At 42.5% G+C, this 19,410-nt stretch overlaps 2 protein-coding genes across 2 annotated transcripts; one reads left to right on the top strand and one right to left on the bottom strand.

Annotated features, from left to right (window-relative positions):
• The first annotated feature begins 9,627 nt into the window (after nucleotides 1-9,627).
• On the top strand, nucleotides 9,628-13,319 carry LOC108093359 (pupal cuticle protein). Its single transcript, XM_017193376.1, has 2 exons — nucleotides 9,628-9,808; nucleotides 11,585-13,319. The coding sequence occupies exons 1-2, from the start codon at nucleotides 9,797-9,799 to the stop codon at nucleotides 12,737-12,739; spliced, it is 1,167 nt and encodes a 388-aa protein (XP_017048865.1). The 5' UTR covers nucleotides 9,628-9,796; the 3' UTR covers nucleotides 12,740-13,319.
• Nucleotides 13,320-17,069: 3,750 nt separating this feature from the next.
• Nucleotides 17,070-18,632, bottom strand: LOC108093289 (uncharacterized PE-PGRS family protein PE_PGRS20). The gene is made up of 3 exons (XM_017193265.1): nucleotides 18,525-18,632; nucleotides 17,283-18,093; nucleotides 17,070-17,218 (listed from the first exon to the last, which is right to left on the bottom strand). Exons 1-2 carry the CDS (start codon nucleotides 18,537-18,539, stop codon nucleotides 17,290-17,292), a joined length of 819 nt encoding a protein of 272 aa, XP_017048754.1. The 5' UTR covers nucleotides 18,540-18,632; the 3' UTR covers nucleotides 17,070-17,218; nucleotides 17,283-17,289.
• Between the last annotated feature and the right edge of the window lie 778 nt (nucleotides 18,633-19,410).

Raw genomic sequence — 19,410 nt, 5'->3', positions numbered from 1 at the left:
CTTCCACCAGCATTGCGGCCTCATTTATTAGTCTAATTATTTGTGAAACACAACCGTCAGCATCGACAGTGGCGAACGTTTTGAGTAAAACCGAAAGCCGGCGAATAAAGCCGGCGTTTTATTAAGCGCAAAACAAAAAACAAAATAAACAAAAATAATGGGGAAACCGCTATGGCGACTATAAATTTTGCACTATCGATCATTGTCGGGCTGCTAGATAATTCACAATAAATCTGCGCGGGTTTTAGAATAGCAGGCAGGCAGCTGAAACTGCATTAGAGCGACCACCACACAACATAAATTAGGATAATTACAATTGCACCCACAAGTGCCATTCAAGCCATTTGTGCTGCCTTTTGCCATTTTTCGCCCCGGGAACGGCAAGAATTTTGATTGCATAAACACAAACACCAGCCAAACTGCAAACTGCAAACGGCAACTTTGTGCATTGCAAATTGTCAGCAACGGGCGTTCGACTGGAAATGAAAATGAAAACGAAAACGAAAATAAAAACAAAAACACACAAACAGAAAACTACTAAAATCCAATATCCAAAAATTAGCCAAAAAAGAATTACCAACCGTGCCAATTACAACAACAGCAACAATAATAACAGCAAACAACGGCAACAACAAGAACAACTGAATCGGCAATATCAACAAAAGCGAGAGGGTGCCCACAATTAGGAGACGCTGGAATTGGCCGGCAAATATTTGCCAACTCCTTGGCCAGCCCGGTCATGTTTGGCCGAAATTAGTTGGCCAAGCACTGATTTTTTTTGTTATTTTTTTTGGCATCCAACGATTCAGGTGGGGTGTGCGGCGGTGCGTTTTATGAGCCCAGTTCCTGCAGCAAAACAAAATCAATTAAAACGAATCGCTGGAGCAAAGTTCCAGCCAACTCCGACTGGCTCATTCATCCGTGACTTTGCACTTTACCGGCGTCGACTATTGCGGCGCCTCAACAGCGGTTCGCTAGTTTGTAGATACACAAACAAAAAAATAAGGATTATCAAGAGCATTAATTCGCTTAGGTAACTATCTACCTGATACCTACATTAACTTGTTAATAGTATTACGTTGTGTAAATCAATTCTCTCGTATAATAAGTTAAGCCTCAGCTTTAAACCTTTGAACAAGCATTTAAGCCCAAAGAATTCGTGAATCATCTTTAGCCAAGAATTACTTTTCTAATTTTTTTTTAAGAAAAAAAAAAATTAATATAATATAATTATATAATATAATTTATATAAATAATTTTGTAGAAACGAATAAATAAAGTAGTTTTAATAATATTTTGCAAAACTTTTAGGGACTGGCAAATATATTCTTAAAGGCGGCATTCCATATGGAATTTTTATTATAAATAATAGGTATATAAAAATAAGAATATTTACATTAAATCTTAATCTTAAGCCAGCAGATAAGTGTTAATTTTATGGTGTGTCTTAACCAACACCAAATGGAATGCACTTCCTTTGGCATAAATCAGATCTTAAAAGGTAACTAAACGTTTTAGTGCGCGGTTAATATTTAATTTGAAGTGATGTTTATTTTCTGTGCAGCATGGGTACTTTATTTTTATTTAGTTGCCGTTGTTTCCACTGACAGACAGACCACCCGCCAGCGTCTGCAGTTTCCAGCCGGCGTTGCGCATGCGCGAAGGTGTTGCTCTGTTGCTCTGCTGCATTGTTGCTTTGCTACTCTGTTGCCGAGTTTCTGGTGCTTTTCTGCTGCTGTCTGGCATTCGATATGCTTTATATTGTTTTGCATGCCGACGCTGAGTGGCTGTTGCTGTCGTTGGCCAAATTGCAACAAGCCGGGCTTAGGAAATTGATATGGAAATGTATCGCTTAACCAATTCCGAGCTAAAGAGAAATGCAGCTCAAAGGACTTGCGATTAATTAAAGCTAGTTAATGCATTTGGCGAGATAGCTGAAATTGGGCAATCAGTGTTTGCAATTAAGCGTAAAGCTCATTTGTGTCCCCTGATGAGATTTTAGTATTTTAATTATAGTTAAGCCTCGGTATTTTAGCCGTCTTTATCCATTTGTAGCCTAAGACTAGTGTTTATTGTTAGAAGGAATATTTTGAGGATTTAAAATAGGTATGTATTTGTGTTGTTTATTAAAATTGTATAAAAACATAACAAGTGAATAATTAAAATCGAAAAAAAAATGAATTCAATTCTGATTAAATATATCGAAATTACCACTTTTTCTTTAACTACAAAATGCCCTTTTCTATACTTAATCAACATTGGGGATTGAATCAAAAGAGTGCTTACTTCTAGTTACTTTCTCATTTGCTAAACATTTACTTTAAGTTACAAAGTAAAACTTCAGGGAGGTTGGGCCTTAGCTTCTTAGACTTTCGGCCGGAATACAAGGTAATAGAAGGTAATAAATATTAAAATGGTTTTTGTTGGACATTTTATCAAATTAGTGTAAGTTATGGCTAAATCCTTGAACCCTATCTCGGCAAAGAATGGTTACTTTCCCACTGTTGATTACCAATCAATGGTTGGGGTTACAGTTTTTCAATGAACTCTGCCGATTCAGTTCGAAAAGCATTCGATTCGAGGCTGTTTCTAAGCGACGCGTGTTCGATTTTCACGCACCTCGACATTGTACTTTATCAATGGCAATGACTTTCAAAACGAATTCCCGTTTGGCGGGAAACTGCATGGCTGCGACTGGTTTTATTCGGCGATGTCCCTGAGATTGCGTATACGCAGCGGTGTGCGAGCACGCATGCGCCACCGAGCCGAGTAATTGCTGTGGTTGGCGGCAATTTGCCACACTTGTCACTAATGTGGTTAACGTGTTGCAATGCGGGCTGCACTCCGCTCGAATCAATTCAATTCAATTCCAATTGATTTGCTTTGATTGCAGTTGCACTGCAATTTTTCTGACAGACTTTCACACTTGGTGTGCCAACTTTTACGCTGTGGTTGTGATTGTGCTAATCGATTGCGGCGGATTATGCAAATAGGATTTGCAGCACTAATTAGCCAGTGGTTAAAGTTTTAAGTGGCCGGCATTGGCACTTTCGCAGGATGCGAAGGAACAGAAGGAAGTAAGCAGAACTTTGCCAGAAGGGCAATTAGCCAGTAGATAAGTGGCGGCCTTCCGCTGATTTTTTTCCACTCTATAAAATCAAAAGGAAGTGATAGGGATACCCAACTGGCTGGCATTCTGCGGTTTTCCTTGATAACTGACTCGCTTTGTGGCTCACTTTGCACTTTGTTCTTTCGCTTACGCGCTCATCTAATTAGTTTTTAGTGCCTTTCGCTGTCATGAACCTGGCTTCAAGTTGCCTGCAGTTCACGGGAATGTCAGAGCCAGCTTGGATATCACTTTTCCCCCTCCTCTCCCCCAAGTAATTAGCCTTGAAACCACCCAGCCGATCCATCAATTGAAAGCCTTCATCCTCCAGCGACACCGAACGTGACCTTTGTTACTTTGTGGGTCGGTTGACATCTCCCCGAAAGCCCCAATCATTCCGTGGATTTGAAAGTGAGACGGCTGTCAGATATGCGATTTGACAGATGGATAAGAGCCCCGGGAGCCGCACTTGAGTCCGATTCGCTCGCTTTTCCCAAAAATATCGGGGAGCGGCGAGCGGTGAGCGGACACAATGCCAGCGGTTGACATTTGAATAACGTTTTTTCGAGGGGATTTCGTGGGCGTCGCAGGCGTGACCTTCATAAGTGGACTATGAATAATGGAGGCGCCACTATACGTGGGTCTCGGCACGTGAGCCCCCTGCTCCGGAGATGGGCTCAATTTGAGAAATAGGGATTTGACAGGACCCGAAGTGCGTGGTGGCTTCTAATCCTGGCTTGATGTTAGCTTGAAATTGTTATGCTCTCGACAAAGGAGCGATAAATTGCGTCCTGTTATCCTCTCTCACCTTTGGTATTTCCTCAGGTCCATCTCGAAGTTTTCCGGAACTCTTTACGACTTTTTTGACAAAATAAAATAGACATCAGCGTGCAGCGTTCTCTAAGCTTTTATGGCCCCTCGTTACGCTCCATCCGCGTTGTTTACTTTGTTGGCCAACTTTATTTTCACCCGACTGACACCGCACGTTGCCCGTTCCCTGGTTTCTGGGTGGTCAGTTTGGAGTTTTAAGGTCTCGTTTTATGCATGTGGGTTAGCTGCGGATTTTCATACCTCACGCTGCTGTTTTTAGTCTTTTTTTTTTGGCGGGTGCGCCTCCAAAATATTTGTGGCCCATTCGCTTGGGCACATTTTATGGTCAGGGGGTCGCGAGATTGCCGAATGACGATGACTGTCATGCGGCGGATTTGCGTTGTTAGCAAATGGAAATATTAAATCGCCGGGCCATTCGTGATTGTGCGACATTTTGGCCAGGACACGTGTGTATGTCAACTGCAGGAATCCAACGAAGGTGCCTGTGTGTGTGGGAGTGGCTTCTTGTGGCGGGAGGAAGAGGGGAACTGGGAGGGTGAGGGAGGTCTCCAACCTGGCGCCCAGCTGGTGAACCAACCACTCGCTGCTGGCCCAGATGTTGCAAGTGAACAGAAACCCGTTTGTGGCGTGTCGAATTGCTTATGGCTGGATGCCTGCCACGCTGTGCTTTTGGCCAGTTTCGAACTGGGCCATTAGATCGCGGTCCGATACCGCCGAGAACCCTCCCACACGCCGGCCATCTGGGAATGAATCTGTTGAACTGCACCCAGCAGCTCATGCGGCATCCCAAAGCTAAACTCAGTCTCTGCCCGTTTCCAATCAATCAACTAAGAAATTTGCAATTTAATTTTCCCGCCAGCAACGCCCGCAACTCTTGGTTATGTTAACCCCACCAGCATTCTGCCAATAAGCTTGGCCCATGTGACAAATGCCAGCTTTGAATACAGATGCACACAGAAAAATTCTTTTAAAGGAAAATACAATAAGCAAGCTACAGTAATTACAATTTGTGTATTACCATAAATAAATAATAATAAATAAAGCCCTATTTAATTTTCGAGTAATAAAGATATCTAGTAGGATAATAAAGTATAATATTGATTAAGTTTTGAATGTATTATTTATAACTAATTTAAAATCTTGCATGATATTCTTAAAAATTCAAGAACTCAAAATTGTACTCCTTCAACATTTGGATTTCCGATTAGCACATGTTTAACATCTAGATTTTTTGTACGTGTACAGTAAAGATAAGATACTTATAGATGCAGTGAACCGCCTTCTTTGCGAGGCCCCTTGGCCCGGCTCATTCGTCAGCTACACCCTAATAATATGTTGGCCAAAGTCCCTGCTTGTAATTTTCGTAATTCCACGTTAGGGTGGCCCCTGTTCATGAAACCAAATTGAATTGAATGTCCGCGACCACTCAACACGATCCGAAGCAAAATCCCAAAGAGAATAACTGCCTGATCATGGCCAGCGATTCCATCGGATTCGATTATAACTGTTGCAGTTAGCTTTACATTTTATCTGTAGCAATAATTGAAGCCAATTAAATTCATAAATTTTAATGATTTATTTTAGCTTTGCAGCGTGCAAACACGTTGAATTAATTTTTGAATGGCGTTGAACAGGGTGTTTTCTCGTTTCTTATGGGAAATAATTGCGGTTCTAAATTTAGGCATTTAGTGGATAATAAAAACTTAAAAACTTAATTCACGTTCGATTAACCTTGTACCTTTTAAAAGACATCATGAGATAAAATAATAACACCCTGCAGCCAAGAAATTCTTGCTTCTCGCACCATAAACTTATTTGTCTTATGGGCAACAACTCGCCAAGCAATTAACATTTTTAATTCACCGCAAATATTCGAAGCAACAATTTGTGTAAGAACAAAAAACACGAAATCGAGGCGAAGAATGAAATCGACAAATGCTATTGGTTTTGCAAATGCCTTCAATTAGCCGTTCCCAAGAGGGCACTTACACCCGCGAGCGCGCCGATTGCATCCGCTTGGCCAAAAGTCACTCAACGCTTCACTGCTCCGCTGGGCAAAGCAGGGCAGACCGTCTGAATGGCCAGCAGTCATAGCCAAGCCAACTGACTGAAGAATTTCAATGCCAAAAGAGCACGGTGGGACGAGTTTGGGAGAGAATTACTTATCAAAACATCTTGTTTCCGGAATGTAGTGGTTCAAAGATCTTTCTTAAAAAGAAAAAAAGAATACTATTTGTTAAATTGACACATAAAATATTTTATAAATATACACATATGGAATGGATTAACTACTTTTAACCGAAACATATTAGGTTATTATAACTTATATGTACAATTCGTAAGAAACGGCTAGTTGGAGTTCGTTTAAAGATTGTATTGTTTGATAGATAATATATTCATTAATATTTCTCTTTAATGTTGGTTAAATACAATATTTCTTATTTTCTGTTTTGTTATTATTTAATACATCCACTAAACTTCACTACTTACTCTCTTTATAAATGTTATTTTCTGGTACATTTTGTGTACACTTCTTAATATTTCTAGGTAACTATTAATGGTAACAGTTGGCTCATCAACTATTTCGATCCACAGATCCACTGTCTTCTGGCTCAGTGATGCGTGACCAGGTTAGAAGGCATCGTCGATGGTGTTGCCATGCTAATTCCGATTGCAATTGCTATTGGCTAAGCCAGTTTCAGTTGCGTCACGCCATGCAGAATTTTATTGTCTTGCGGGCAGAATTTAAAATATTAATTACAATTAATTGCTGTCGCTAGAAGCAGACCACGCTTCATTTGCCTAATGGCTTGCTGGGTTGCAAGTGGCGAACCGTCGGAATAGCGACCACCACCCGCTATTCATCTTAATTATGTTGTTTAACAGCTAGTTCAATCAATTGAACATGATTTAGCCATGTTTATATATTCAATCGCAATGAAAACACAAACGACTGCAGAGGAAACACCTGCCCACGCGAATAATTTTCTGCAGATGCAAATGTTCTTTTCCTGCCCATAAGCGTAAATTACAGCAATTAAATAAAAGCTGAAATCGACAAGGCAATTTATCGAAAAATATCTTTGCGGTCTTGCATCCAGGCTCGATTTGCATGCATATATGCAAACACATCGAAAGGCAACAAGTAAAGACAACAAACGAAGGAGGTTCTGTCCAGGTTACTCCCACTTGAGATAATTTTTTGCAGCCTGCATTGTTAGACATTCTCTGCATCTACGAACCTAAAAATCAACTATGAAGTGCAAAAACAAAGAATTCTGGGCGGCTCTGCAATGTTTCTTTTGTAACTGTTTTGCGGAAAGACAGTTTGACATTGGAACGTGCTAAACAAACAATGAGTAAGCTCGAAAAGGCCATCACTGAAAATTATTTTTGACCGAATCTCTGGAAAAATAAATATTTATTTTGTTTGTTACCATTTTTAACGCCTAAATTCACCGCAAAAAAAAAATCTAAAGCAATTGCTTTACATAACTTTGCATGTTTTTATTAGAGCAGTTGAAGAATAAAGGCTTAGTTAGCTTTTTATTATTTGTTGATTGGATTTCCTACCACATAAATTTGATGTGCTAAATGGCGCTTAAAGAAATATGTGTACTTCATAAAATACACTCAAGTCTTGCCGCTTAGTATTAGAAATGCATTTAGATAAATTGATTCTGATTGCATAATACATGTTATTACCAGGTAATTAGTTAATTTTCGCCCAGATAGCAATCAGAATTTATATGCCCGACACCCCAGCGCGTAGAGCTCAGATGGAAAGCCAAGACAATAATTACGCTCGCAAATGGAGCTGGATTGGGTTGGAACTGGCTGAAGGTGGGAGCCTCGACAATTCACAAATGTGTGGATTGCACTTGAGCTAGTCAGCCAGTCGGAAAGTCAGCTAGTCAGCTAGTCGGATAGTCAGAAAGTCAGCCAGCCCACAGCTGTCGACAGTGGGCCGAGCTAATAAAATGAAAACAAAAGTGGCACCGGGAATATAATTTATAATGTTGCGCATACTGAAAAAATGCAAAAAACACGCCCCAAAACGATCGCCCGCCCGCGCAAAACTCGCATGCGAGTTCAAAAGAGCAGTTTGCATTTGGTTTATTCAAATTAAATTGGCGGCAGGCGAAGGCAAACAAATTAAGTTGCCGATACGGTTAAAAGAATATGGAGTGTGCTGCCAGTGGTATAGAGCCACCCGCTCTCCCGATGGCGCTTATCGAATGCAAATAATCGAATTCAGTCAGAGTGCAAGCACTCATTATATTACAGCGGACCACGGAGGCTCGATAATGCACTTGGGGAAAAAACTGCCCAAAAATTACCAAAAACTTCCAAATCACGAAGGCAATCCATTATGCAATGCACAGTCATAAAAAAGAAAATTTAAAAATAACATGAAAAAGGTTTAATTCAATGCAAACAGTATTTAAAGAAATACTTAGCTACCCTATTTAAGATGCAGGTTAGAAGCTTTTACAAGTTTAAAGAACTCTTTTGCTCTAATAATATTTAAAACATTTAAAAGGTTATTAACCAATTTAATTTAAGACTTAAGATTCAATGACAGAATTTTAACACAATAATTTGATTACTAGATAGAAGACTTGCTATTTAAATGACTATTTTTCCGAGTGCCATTGTGAGTGCAACATCTAGATTAGCGGACTGCAAAGAAATGCTGCAACATGTGGCAACAGCAATAGCAGCAGCAGCGTCAGTGGCCAAAAGTGGATTGAAAAGCCATTTTTCTGTCTTTTGTTTTCCGCTGGCTTCTTTGGGCCGTGCTCTTGTTTTTATTTTTAATTTGCAAACTTTTCGTTTCGTTTTCCGATGCAGTTCAATGATTAAAGAGGCAAACGCCCAGAAATTGGCCAGCTCACATTTCGTTATGGCCCCCGTTGGGGCATGTTGCAAGCGGTGGGTAAGAATTTTTTAATTTGATCGCCGACCAGCTTTGAGGCGGGTCTCTTGGGCGTTTTTTGAAAGGCACCGAGCGATAAGATCGCTCTAATCCCGTGGCCAAATAATGAGTGCTAATTGTTGACAGTGCGGAAGCTAAAGAGGTGGTCCCCCCAAAAACTATATATAAAAGCCATCAATTGGCAAGTTAACAGCCAAACCGGCAATTAAATCACGTTGAAAGCAAGGTCATGGCAGCTGCTTTTCGCCGTGACAAACGCAGCGAAGAAAACGCACGAGCAACATGTTGCTAGTGCAACAGCAACAGCAACAGCAACTAGCAACTAGCAACCAGTAAGCAGCAACTGGCAACCAGCAACATGCTGCACTGCTCTCCTACCGCTGCGATTGATACATATTCTTCGGCTGCGGCTTCGATAGCCACTTCGGCTTTGGCTAAAACCCGCTTCGAGGCCCGATTAAAGTGGTAATTCGATTACTCTGGTACCGCATTGTTCTGCTCTTGCTCTCGTTGGCTTTGTTTTATGGCCGATATTGCTGGTGTTTTGTTGTTGCTGTTGCTGGTGTTGCTGGTGTTTTGCTGCCGCTTTGTTGCTGTTTTACTGCTGTTACTGTTGTTACCAATGTTGCGCCTGCGCCGGCGTCTCAGCCCGAGTCTCCCGAGGCTGCGGTGTCTCTGCTCCCCAGTCTCCAGCTGAAATCGCCAGTCTCGGGCGGTATATATTAGGGCCGCCAGCCAGCAGTCAGCACAGTTCGTTAACAGTCCTAGTCGAGTTCTAGGAGGTTCAACCAGCGTCCAGCGTCCAGCGTCCAGCGACCAGTGCCTGTGTCGAGTCGTGTGTAGTTAGTTTCCCGCTCATCCCCACCCAGTGTGTCCCTGCCACTCCTTTCTCGAAGCTTAATCGTGTGATCTAAGTAACAATGAAGCCATTCGTAAGTACTCGCCAGAAGATCGGGAGGATAACGCCGAGCAAAAGGATTATTCATTGAACAAGAAACAGTGACTGAGTGTAGATAATCTCAAGGCTTAAAGGATTACTGGGTTAGGTTTTTAGTGTTTGATTTTTGTGGTGTTACATAGCGGTTAAAAGTTAAATTCAGATTAATGATTTTTATACCCAAGTTTATTTGGGTCAACAGTTTTAACGATCTTGTAGTTTAGACTCCCAAATAAATGTTAATACTTTATTTTTTACTCGAATAAATGTGGCTTAACAGATTAGGAAGTGTAAGATTCTATCATTTAATAGTTTTCTTAATTAATAAAAATTAAAATAATTTTCTTTCTAACTAAATGTTTGATGCTGACCTTAATGATTTACAATTTAATTAGAGAGCAGAAAAAGATTGTTATTAATAAGTCTTAGTAAAACAATTCTCCTTATTTTGAGCAGCAAGATCAACTTTGTCAGTGACATGACATCAAACATGAATGCATTCTTGGCATTCTGTTCAACTGGCGTGTCTCAATTATTTTCTAATTAAGCTTCTATCACTTCTGCGAATTCAATTCGATTCATTTAAATTCCGCTTCCGTTCAAATTAAACGCCGCCTGTCCTACAACCGATGTGCATAAATCCTTCAGTTCCATCCGAGAGTCAATTACGCTGGCCCGTCAGCTAAGCAAACCACCCAGAAAACCATCAGCTGCCATCGAACACTGTGTGCGAAATCCCGTTGATAAGCCGTTGACATGTTGCATGTCGGACAGTTTATTTAACCGTTTTTCCACCGCCATCTGCCCCGCTGCCCCACTGCACCACTCACCTGCTGACACATAATGTGGTACATACATAATAGCACCGCATGCGGTAATATCTGCGAATCGGCCGAACGAGTATCTCGAATCGAATCAAACGGTTGCGCTTCGCAGCGCTGGAAAAGCGAATCCATCGCTGGAAAGGCGAATCCAGAGGAAAAGCGGAGAGATGGGCGTGTGTTTTGGTGATTCAGTTTTTGTGGGCCAAAGAAAAGCGAGAGGAAAACGTTGGCGCAAGCGCAAGAAAAGCAAAGCCTGTAATTAGGTTAGCAGAGGCGGCTTATAAGCTCCCACTGAGTGACACCTGCGATTAAAGATTTTGGGCGGTGGCCACCGCAAGAGTAATTACTGTACAGTGGCATAATCCCACAACTCACCTTTTCTTCACTGCAAAAAAAGTGAACGACAAAGTATAAACACACCTTTGCCATCTGATATACGTATTTGAAAATGTATCTTATTGCATGCAACTATTTAAAGAAGCATGTTTTTTTCTGAGGTTTTACTGCACTATTTCACAAGATATTATAAAAATTAAGTACAATTAAATGCCTTGAAGCTGATTTCCTTTCATGTTAGGCGCGGTTTTAATTACTTTGAGTTAAGCTAACGGAAAAATTTTATCGGCAATAACATTTAAAGCGAACATGAATTCAAATAAATATTTGATTTTATATTTTATATTTATACAACAAACTGAATTTCGTGATCAGAAGTACTTAGCAACGTTTAGTTTAGCTTGAAGATTAATTGTAATTAAAGCCATAAATTCAAACAACTTTTAAGTAAAGCGATTGTAGAAATATTACACAATGAATTCGATTTAAATTTATGCATCACTTTCAAACATTATACAATCTTTTCAAATCTTTTTGTTCTGTATGTTATGTTTCTTTGTGTTTTTATATTAAGTGGAATTATACCAAAATATATTTCTTTCTCTGCTCAGTTTATTGCCGCAGCTCTGCTGGTCTCGACGGTGTCCGCCGGGTGGCACGGAGCCGTCTCCACACAGTACCAGCACCTGGACCCGCACAGCCACACCTACTCGTACGGATACGCCGACCCCAACTCACAGAAGCACGAGACGCGCGGTCACGATGGCACCACGCACGGCTCCTACTCCTACGTCGATGGCCATGGCCACGTGCAGTCGGTGTCCTACACCGCTGATCCGCACCATGGCTTCAATGCCGTGGGCACCAACCTGCCACAGGCTCCCCACGCCCACGCCGCCCCCGTCTACGCTGCCGCCCACTCGCATGGCGCCTATGTTCCCTACGCCCATGCCCACGGACCCATCCACATCCCGGTGCTGACCCACGGAGGAGTGCCAGTCGATACTCCCGAGGTGCAGCATGCCAAGGCCGCCCATGCCGCCGCCCACGCAGCTGCCGCCCACAACGCCGGTGGTCACCACCTGTACAAGCGATCGATCTACGGAGGGGGTTGGGGATACGGACAGGCCGCCCATGTGCCGCTGACCCACGGTGGAGTGCCCGTTGACACGCCCGATGTGCAGGCCGCCAAGGCCGAGCATTATGCCGCCCACGCCAAGGCCTTGGGTCATGTGGCCCACGCCCATGGAGCCCCAGTTGAGACACCGGAAGTGCAGCACGCCAAGGCCGCCCACTTTGCCGCTCATGCCGCCGCCCGCACCGGACACCCCGTCGCCCCGATCAGCCACGGTGGCTACCACGTGCCCGTGATCCACAACGGAGTGCCCGTTGATACGCCCGAGGTGCAGCACGCCAAGGCCGCCCACTATGCCGCCCTCTCGCAGGCCTCCGCTCACGGAGGAGCCTCCCACGGATCCTGGGACGATGGTCGCTACGACGGCCGCTGGGAGTCGGGCAGCAGCAGCAGCCATAGCAGCAGCCACATTGGATACGCCACTGGATACGCGCACAAGGGACCCATCCACATCCCGGTAATCCACAACGGAGTGCCCGTGGAGCCCGCCGAGGTGCAGCATGCCCGTGCCGCGCATCTGAGCGCCGTGGCTGCCGCCGGACACGGAACTCCGGTCAGTCATGGTGGCTACTACGGTGGCAATGGACACGAGGACGATGGACAGTACCACGCGCACTACGACCACTACTAAGGTGGATTAGGTGGACTTGGATCCCATGAGAAGAGGACCACTCCATTCCGATCGACGACGAGCATCTCTACGTAATCACTCTAACCGACTACCGAAGCCAACGTTGCGTATGCGTAATAATGCCAGCGTGACCTTACAGCTGCCCTCCCATCTGTCCAATCTATCTGTATCTCTGTATCTGTATCTGTACTATATATCTGTTTATCTGTCCCATCACTGTAACTATCCTTCACTATCTGAGAAACACACACACACGCACAAGCCACCGAACACACGGAAAACTGAAAGCGACTGCACACGGGAGATTGAAGTTGGCCCGAAGGACAGCTTCCTTGCCCGCTGGGTTTCGATTTGGATTTACATCAAGTCACAGCACACACATACCCAACTACATCTCTATATCCAAGCCTTTCTCCTTCTTTTTCCTCCTGTTTTTCCATTCTGTCAATCGATTGAGAAACGCTGTACGAGTATGTTGTAAATAACTGTTGTAATCTTTATGTATCTGACCAGATATAAATCTATATTTTATATGAAACTGCAAACAGACAAATAAACTGCAAAAATGTATTTGATCACATTTTCGAGTGTTTGGAAGTGGGAGTGGTACTTTTTGGGGTATAAGAATTACTTTTATTTCCACTATAAATTTACTTTTAATGAAAACGTAAAATGGTAAATATATAAAAAGAATTAAACAAGTTATTCAATGCAGGCGTGTCATTTGTAATTTACTAAATTACAGCGAAAACAGGATAAAAAACATTTTAAAAGTTTCTAAGCTTACTTAGTTTTAACATAAACACTTTAATAAATTTTAAACAGAATTCAAATCATTCAAAAAACAGGTGAATTTTAATTGTACATCAAAATAAAAACATGGTATTAACATTTATTATTTGATGAGATTCATAATATTGAATTAAACTTCAATTCTAGGAAATTTTTTGTCAGAGAAATTTAAACTTCATGTCATAATAAACCCACAATGTTCTGATGAAAAAATACATTTTAATAAAATTCCCAGCTTTGTATATGTTTACGAGAACATTTCTTTAATTAAAGGTTACTAAATGCCCTGAGTATATTTAATTTAAATATTTATTTTTAAATGTTGTTCATTAAAAAATATCGTAGATGCCCGTCCCATTGTTTGTTTTACTAACAAATGTATTGACTGCACTTTGTGCATGCATAAGTTTAATTTGTCCACCCGCATTCGTTTTATCTTTAAACCGCTTTTCTATGCTGCTCCTTTGTTTTGTCATATTAATTAAAATGGCATCCTGTTATGAGGTTCGTCGGTGTCTGCGGGAAGTTCCATTTCCTTTGGACTCCGGCGCATATTTCCCACTCACAGGTCACAGGTCAACTGTGGCACCACCCGGGACAAAGCTCCTGAGCCACCAGCCTCGTTTTGAAACCACAGTGACTGCATTGAAAGGAACATAAATATTTGCAATGCAACGATTGAAATTTGCATACCCACACATGTACCTCCCTCTGAGTGTGTGAGCTGTGTGGAAATGCCGCCAGTGGGGGGCAGTGGGTGGTGTGCTTCGGGGGCGTGGCAACACACCCATCAGAGGATTGCTGCATGTGGCACGACACTGAGAGCGAACAAACAATCAATCAATGCGGTATGAGTCTTGTATTTTTTGCCCGGCCGCCTGCAAAATTGTGTGTCTTGTGCCGGGGAATGTGTCACTCACTCGACTTCGGGTGACTCGAACTATTCGCATACCGAAGCTGGGCAAACAATTTGAGCAAATAGATTGCCGGCATTTGTCAAGTCGGAATTGAATGTGCACCCCTCCGCTGCCCTTCGAAGGATATAAAATGCCTCTGGGCCATAAATTCAAGTGCAACCTTTGGGCCCAATCGGCGACCTTGAGCCTCTTGGTTTGGGGGCCCTGTTTATTAAGTTGCCAGGCCACGACAGCTAATTAAAAATTAACAACCCGCCGGCCGGCACGCAAAGGTCACTGGGCGGACGAAAGTGGGTGGCAGCGATTTTCCATTTACCATTTTCCACTTTCCGTTTTCCATTTGCCACGCATAAACAAGAAGGCTTGGCCTGGCCCGCTCGACTTATCGTAAATTTCGGGATGGGATTGGGGGATGGGTCGCTTGCCATTTAATTAAGCATGCATTGGCATTTCGATTTACGACCAATTGTCGGCTGGAAGTGGCAATAAGTGAAATCGCTTTTAAAATTACTCGACCTTCGGGACAGGTGGGGCTCGGACATTAGGCCACTGCGATCCGGTTACTGACCCGCCGGTTAATTTAATTACACGCTGGCCGGCCAGCACATAAAAGCCGAAATTGTTCGAATTGCTCGCCGCCCCATGCGATTGTTTGTCAGCGGTTCAGAATATTTGGCACCCAACGGAAAACGGTAGCCCCACCAATCGAGCCCCCTTTTCGGACCACAAGTGTTGGGGCGTGGTCGATTCCAGCCAAAAGTGAATGTGCAACAACTCTAGCTCTAGCTTTAGCTTTAGCTATAGTTGTAGCTCTGGCCAAACTAATTTTGGGCAAATAATATTATTGCAAGTGCCGGCGTTGATTTGACTCACTTCTCATTCCGTGCTTTCAAAAATTTCATTCGGATTGAGGAATTACATTTGCATGCCCACCAGTTGGTTAACCAATTGAGGCCCACTGCGGTTTTGGCCAGAACTGTTGTGGCCAGTCCACTCAGCCGTCGTCTGGCATTTGGCCCTGCGCCCAGGGCCCGGATTTCACAGCCACACAGAGCCAAAGCCGTTGGGTAAACAAACTCTGAGCCAACACAATCCATAAGCGATTTCGGGCCCTGCCATTCTGACGCTTTTCCGCTCTTGTCTCAATTTTGGTTTATTTTGCTTTATTTTACGGTGGGCGTTGCATGAGGTGTATTTTGCATATCTTTGGTCAAATGGCTTTTAACTTTTGCATCAGTTTAATTTATGGTTGAGGCGTTAATTTATGGCCTAATTGATCTGATTTGAATACATGTTGCAATAGCAGGAGTGCCGAAATATATTGGTAATTGTTGTAAAGAAACAAATTGCTGCCCGGATGGGAAAGGTGCCATACATTATTAATATTCTAAAGGAAAGGAAAAAAAGGGCACAAATAATTCTTAAGTGTTTATACAATTTTATGAATTTTTAAAGCGTAGGAAAAGTTAAGAAACTGACAAGTAATAAATCTGTTTATTCGTTTGTTATATTTATTGACTTTCTCTGATTTCTGTTTTAATGTTTTAAATAAATTGATAATGTTAGCTACTACCTAATCCGATCATTTGGACCCGAAAGCTAGAATTTACAAATCGAAAAGCCCAGGTCTTAATAAATATGTAATAAAACGTAGAAGTTTTAGAGATTTGTTTGATTATAAAATTTCAAATTCATATTTGTAAAAATTGAAAATTTTCCTCACTTTTTCTGAATAAACTTTCCACGAATGTAGAGTTCATTTAACATTAAAACTTAAAAACTTTGTAGCAGGTTTGTGAGAGTTTAACCCAATTTCTAAGCAATCCACTTTAATCCGCGAAAAGGGGCATCGAGGATAAGTGCTTGCCGATACTTTGTCACATCTGCGATAAAGAACTCATCCACTTTGTGAGTCGTTTGGAAGACATCTCCGCAAATACTGCAGGCACACACGGCAGAGCCAGAATCATTGTTGCAAGGCAGATAGTGCAGCGCTGGAAATTCGATTTTCAGCAATTCGCGCAATTTGTGCAACAAAGTAAGCCACACGAAAGCGGGAAAAACGAAGTAATAAGGAGCACTTTGCTCCGACGGAGATGAGATGAGGAAAGTGTGTGTGTGGAAAACTGAATTCGAACTGAAGGCAGCAAAATCAGCTGAGTGGAAAGCGTTTGAAAGTGGTAAGCTCGCTTTCCTCAGGCTTTGACCTTTTCAACCCACACACGACACAATGTAAATGGTGTATCAATTCGACATATGTACTTAGTACCGAAATACACTTTGTGCGTTTTCCACAAACTGATTGGCATGCAATTAGCATTTTTCCCTGGAAAAACGACTACGGAAAAGCATATGTAAATGGCACTGCCTACTTTTGGGCATAATTTATGCGCTTCTAAGCCTGACATTTGAAAGCTGCTGTCGGAGCTTTTGTACAACACGGCTTCTAATTGGATGCCGATGTTGTTTTATTCTGTATTCAGTTTAAATATAGAACACTCTGGATAAAAGCCTGACCCATTTCCATTAGGCAAACATATTAAGGGAGTTCGCTTATCTGGCAAACAGTTGACCTTTCCCTACCATACGAGTATGCTAATCAATAAAAAGGCTTGGTAACATATAGGGTAATCGAATTTTAATATTCGCTTGCTTTAGCTTAGGGTAAAAGTGAGCTCCAAAAACATTGACTAGTTTTAAAACTTACTTAGAGGGCTAACAAAATGGGGAAGGGGTAATTGGCAAAACGGTGGACATCTACACAAAGCGACTGTAAATAAAAATTGATATGGATAGGATTATATTTAGATACCATATATGGTACTTTTACTCACATCATATTCAACTGGTTTCTTGAACTTGCCACACGGGAGCGGGAACCAATACGGCTGGGTTGGAAATCGCAGCTGGTGGCGGTTGGGGAGCAGCTCCTCCAGCGCCTCCTCCACCTCCCGCTCCATTACGTGCTCCCTTGCCGCCCTTTCCACCCTTTCCGCCCTTCGAACCATCCGGACCGTCGGGTCCATCAGCTCCATCGGCTCCATCCTCACCATCGGGTTGAGGTCCCGCCGGACTCGGTGCTCCAGGTTGGCCACTATCGCCACTCTGACCTGAAGTGAGTGTTCCTCCGCCGCCACCACCTCCGCCACCGCCTCCGCCGCCGGCACTGCCACCACCTCCAGCTCCGCCTGCTCCTCCCGCTCCGCCGAGGACACCTCCAGCCTGTCCCGCCTTTCCGGCCTCGCCTGCTCCTCCAGCAACTCCAGGTTCTGCCGGAGCTGCTGGAGCAGCCGGAGCAGCTGGTGCAGGTTGGGCATCCACAGATCCTGCGGCGTCGGAGCTCAGCGCAGCTTCAGAACCACTTCCATCGCTACTGACACTGCCACTGCCATCCTGGCTCAACTGAGGCTCGGTGTACTCTCCCTCCAGTCCAGGTTGTGGTTTCCACAAGCCATCTTCACCGCTTGCAGGCGGCTTGTATAAGCCATCATCCTCTGGTGGTGGCGGTGGAGGTGGTTGCACCAGCAAGACAACAGGTCCAGGAGGAGATAGTAAAAGGGTCCCAGATGAAATCACTGGCAAGGGCACCACATGAGCCGTGGTCTTCTCCCAGTAAGTCAAGGCCAAAATGCTTAGTAAAAGAAACTGGAAAATAAATGAAGCATTAATTACAGTGTCTATGATTCTCTTAAGGTTTTACTTACATTTGGTACTATAAATAAAAATACAACATTAAATATAACACTTTTATCAGGATTTTTGAACTTATTTTTAAGTGAAGGAAATATGTTTTTTTTTATGCGATAGCTGAATTTATTTTTTTGCAAGAACTATTACCAGTTTTAGTAATACTTCTTAAGATCTTCTTTCTTTTTTAAAAAAAAAACATCAGCTAATTTATTTAATCATGGTATTTTTGTGTGAGCAAAACATATTATCGCTTTAGGACAATATTTCTGTTTTTAGGAGATGCACCAAACTTTTAAATATTTACAGAAATGTCTTTCTTTTTCAATTGGGTTCAAATTCATAGCTTTTTAATTACATTTTTCTAGAATGTTTCTTAATCGACTCACCACTGTGGCACGCATCTTAGCGAACTGTATACCGATCCCTTTGAGTCCGTGCTCGACTGATTCCACGGCGGGACTGACTCGGTTGGCAATGCCCTAGGCCGGCTTTTATATGGCGAGTACGGATCGCCGGCGGATCGAGTGCCGATATAAATTGCGAGCAGCGGCATTGTCTATACTTGGAAGCTGCTGCCACTTTGCATGGCACCTGCATAAATCAAGTGCTACCAACGCTAATTGCAGCAACAACAATTACGAGAGAAAACGATCTTGTTAATGTGTGTAATGTGCACCATAACTCCGAGCAGCCGTTCAAAAAGACGCAGTTGGAATTACACCTGAACTTGGCCTTTTGATTGATATCAGCCAGTCTTCGGAACGTTGGCTGTCCTACAAGAAGCCGTATTTGGAGTTGACAAGAACCTCTTGAGTGATTTCTTGTCAATCAGGGTTTCCCTTTTCTAAGTCATGACTGACAGGTCATGGGTATAAACGTTGTAATACCCTTCAAATCATCGGAAAAGCATTAAATGGTTCGTGTGTTCATTTGTAGTTAGATTATTAATAGTTATGTAATTTATAGTTATGTAACTACTTTTATCATTAATATAAATTACAAATCAAAGTCGTTCGTAAAACTTATAAAGCACCATTTACAGAGCATGAGCTGAAATAAAGTGAAGTGGAGCAACGTAGGGGAGGAATGCAATTATTGAAAATTGATGAGGTAAATCATTCTTTTGTGAATATTAAATAGTTCTTAGCAAGGGTTCTTTCAATATTCATATTGTATATTTTATTGGTTTTGCTAATGAAAAATATTGGCTAACCTTCGCCTTTTTTTTTGTACTCACCCTAATTTTAATTAGACAAAATTTTTGGAAAACCC

Source organism: Drosophila ficusphila, unplaced genomic scaffold, assembly GCF_018152265.1.
Source record: "Drosophila ficusphila isolate 14025-0441.05 unplaced genomic scaffold, ASM1815226v1 contig_791, whole genome shotgun sequence".
NCBI lineage: Eukaryota > Metazoa > Arthropoda > Insecta > Diptera > Drosophilidae > Drosophila > Drosophila ficusphila.
This window is presented reverse-complemented; position numbering and strand designations above follow the sequence as displayed.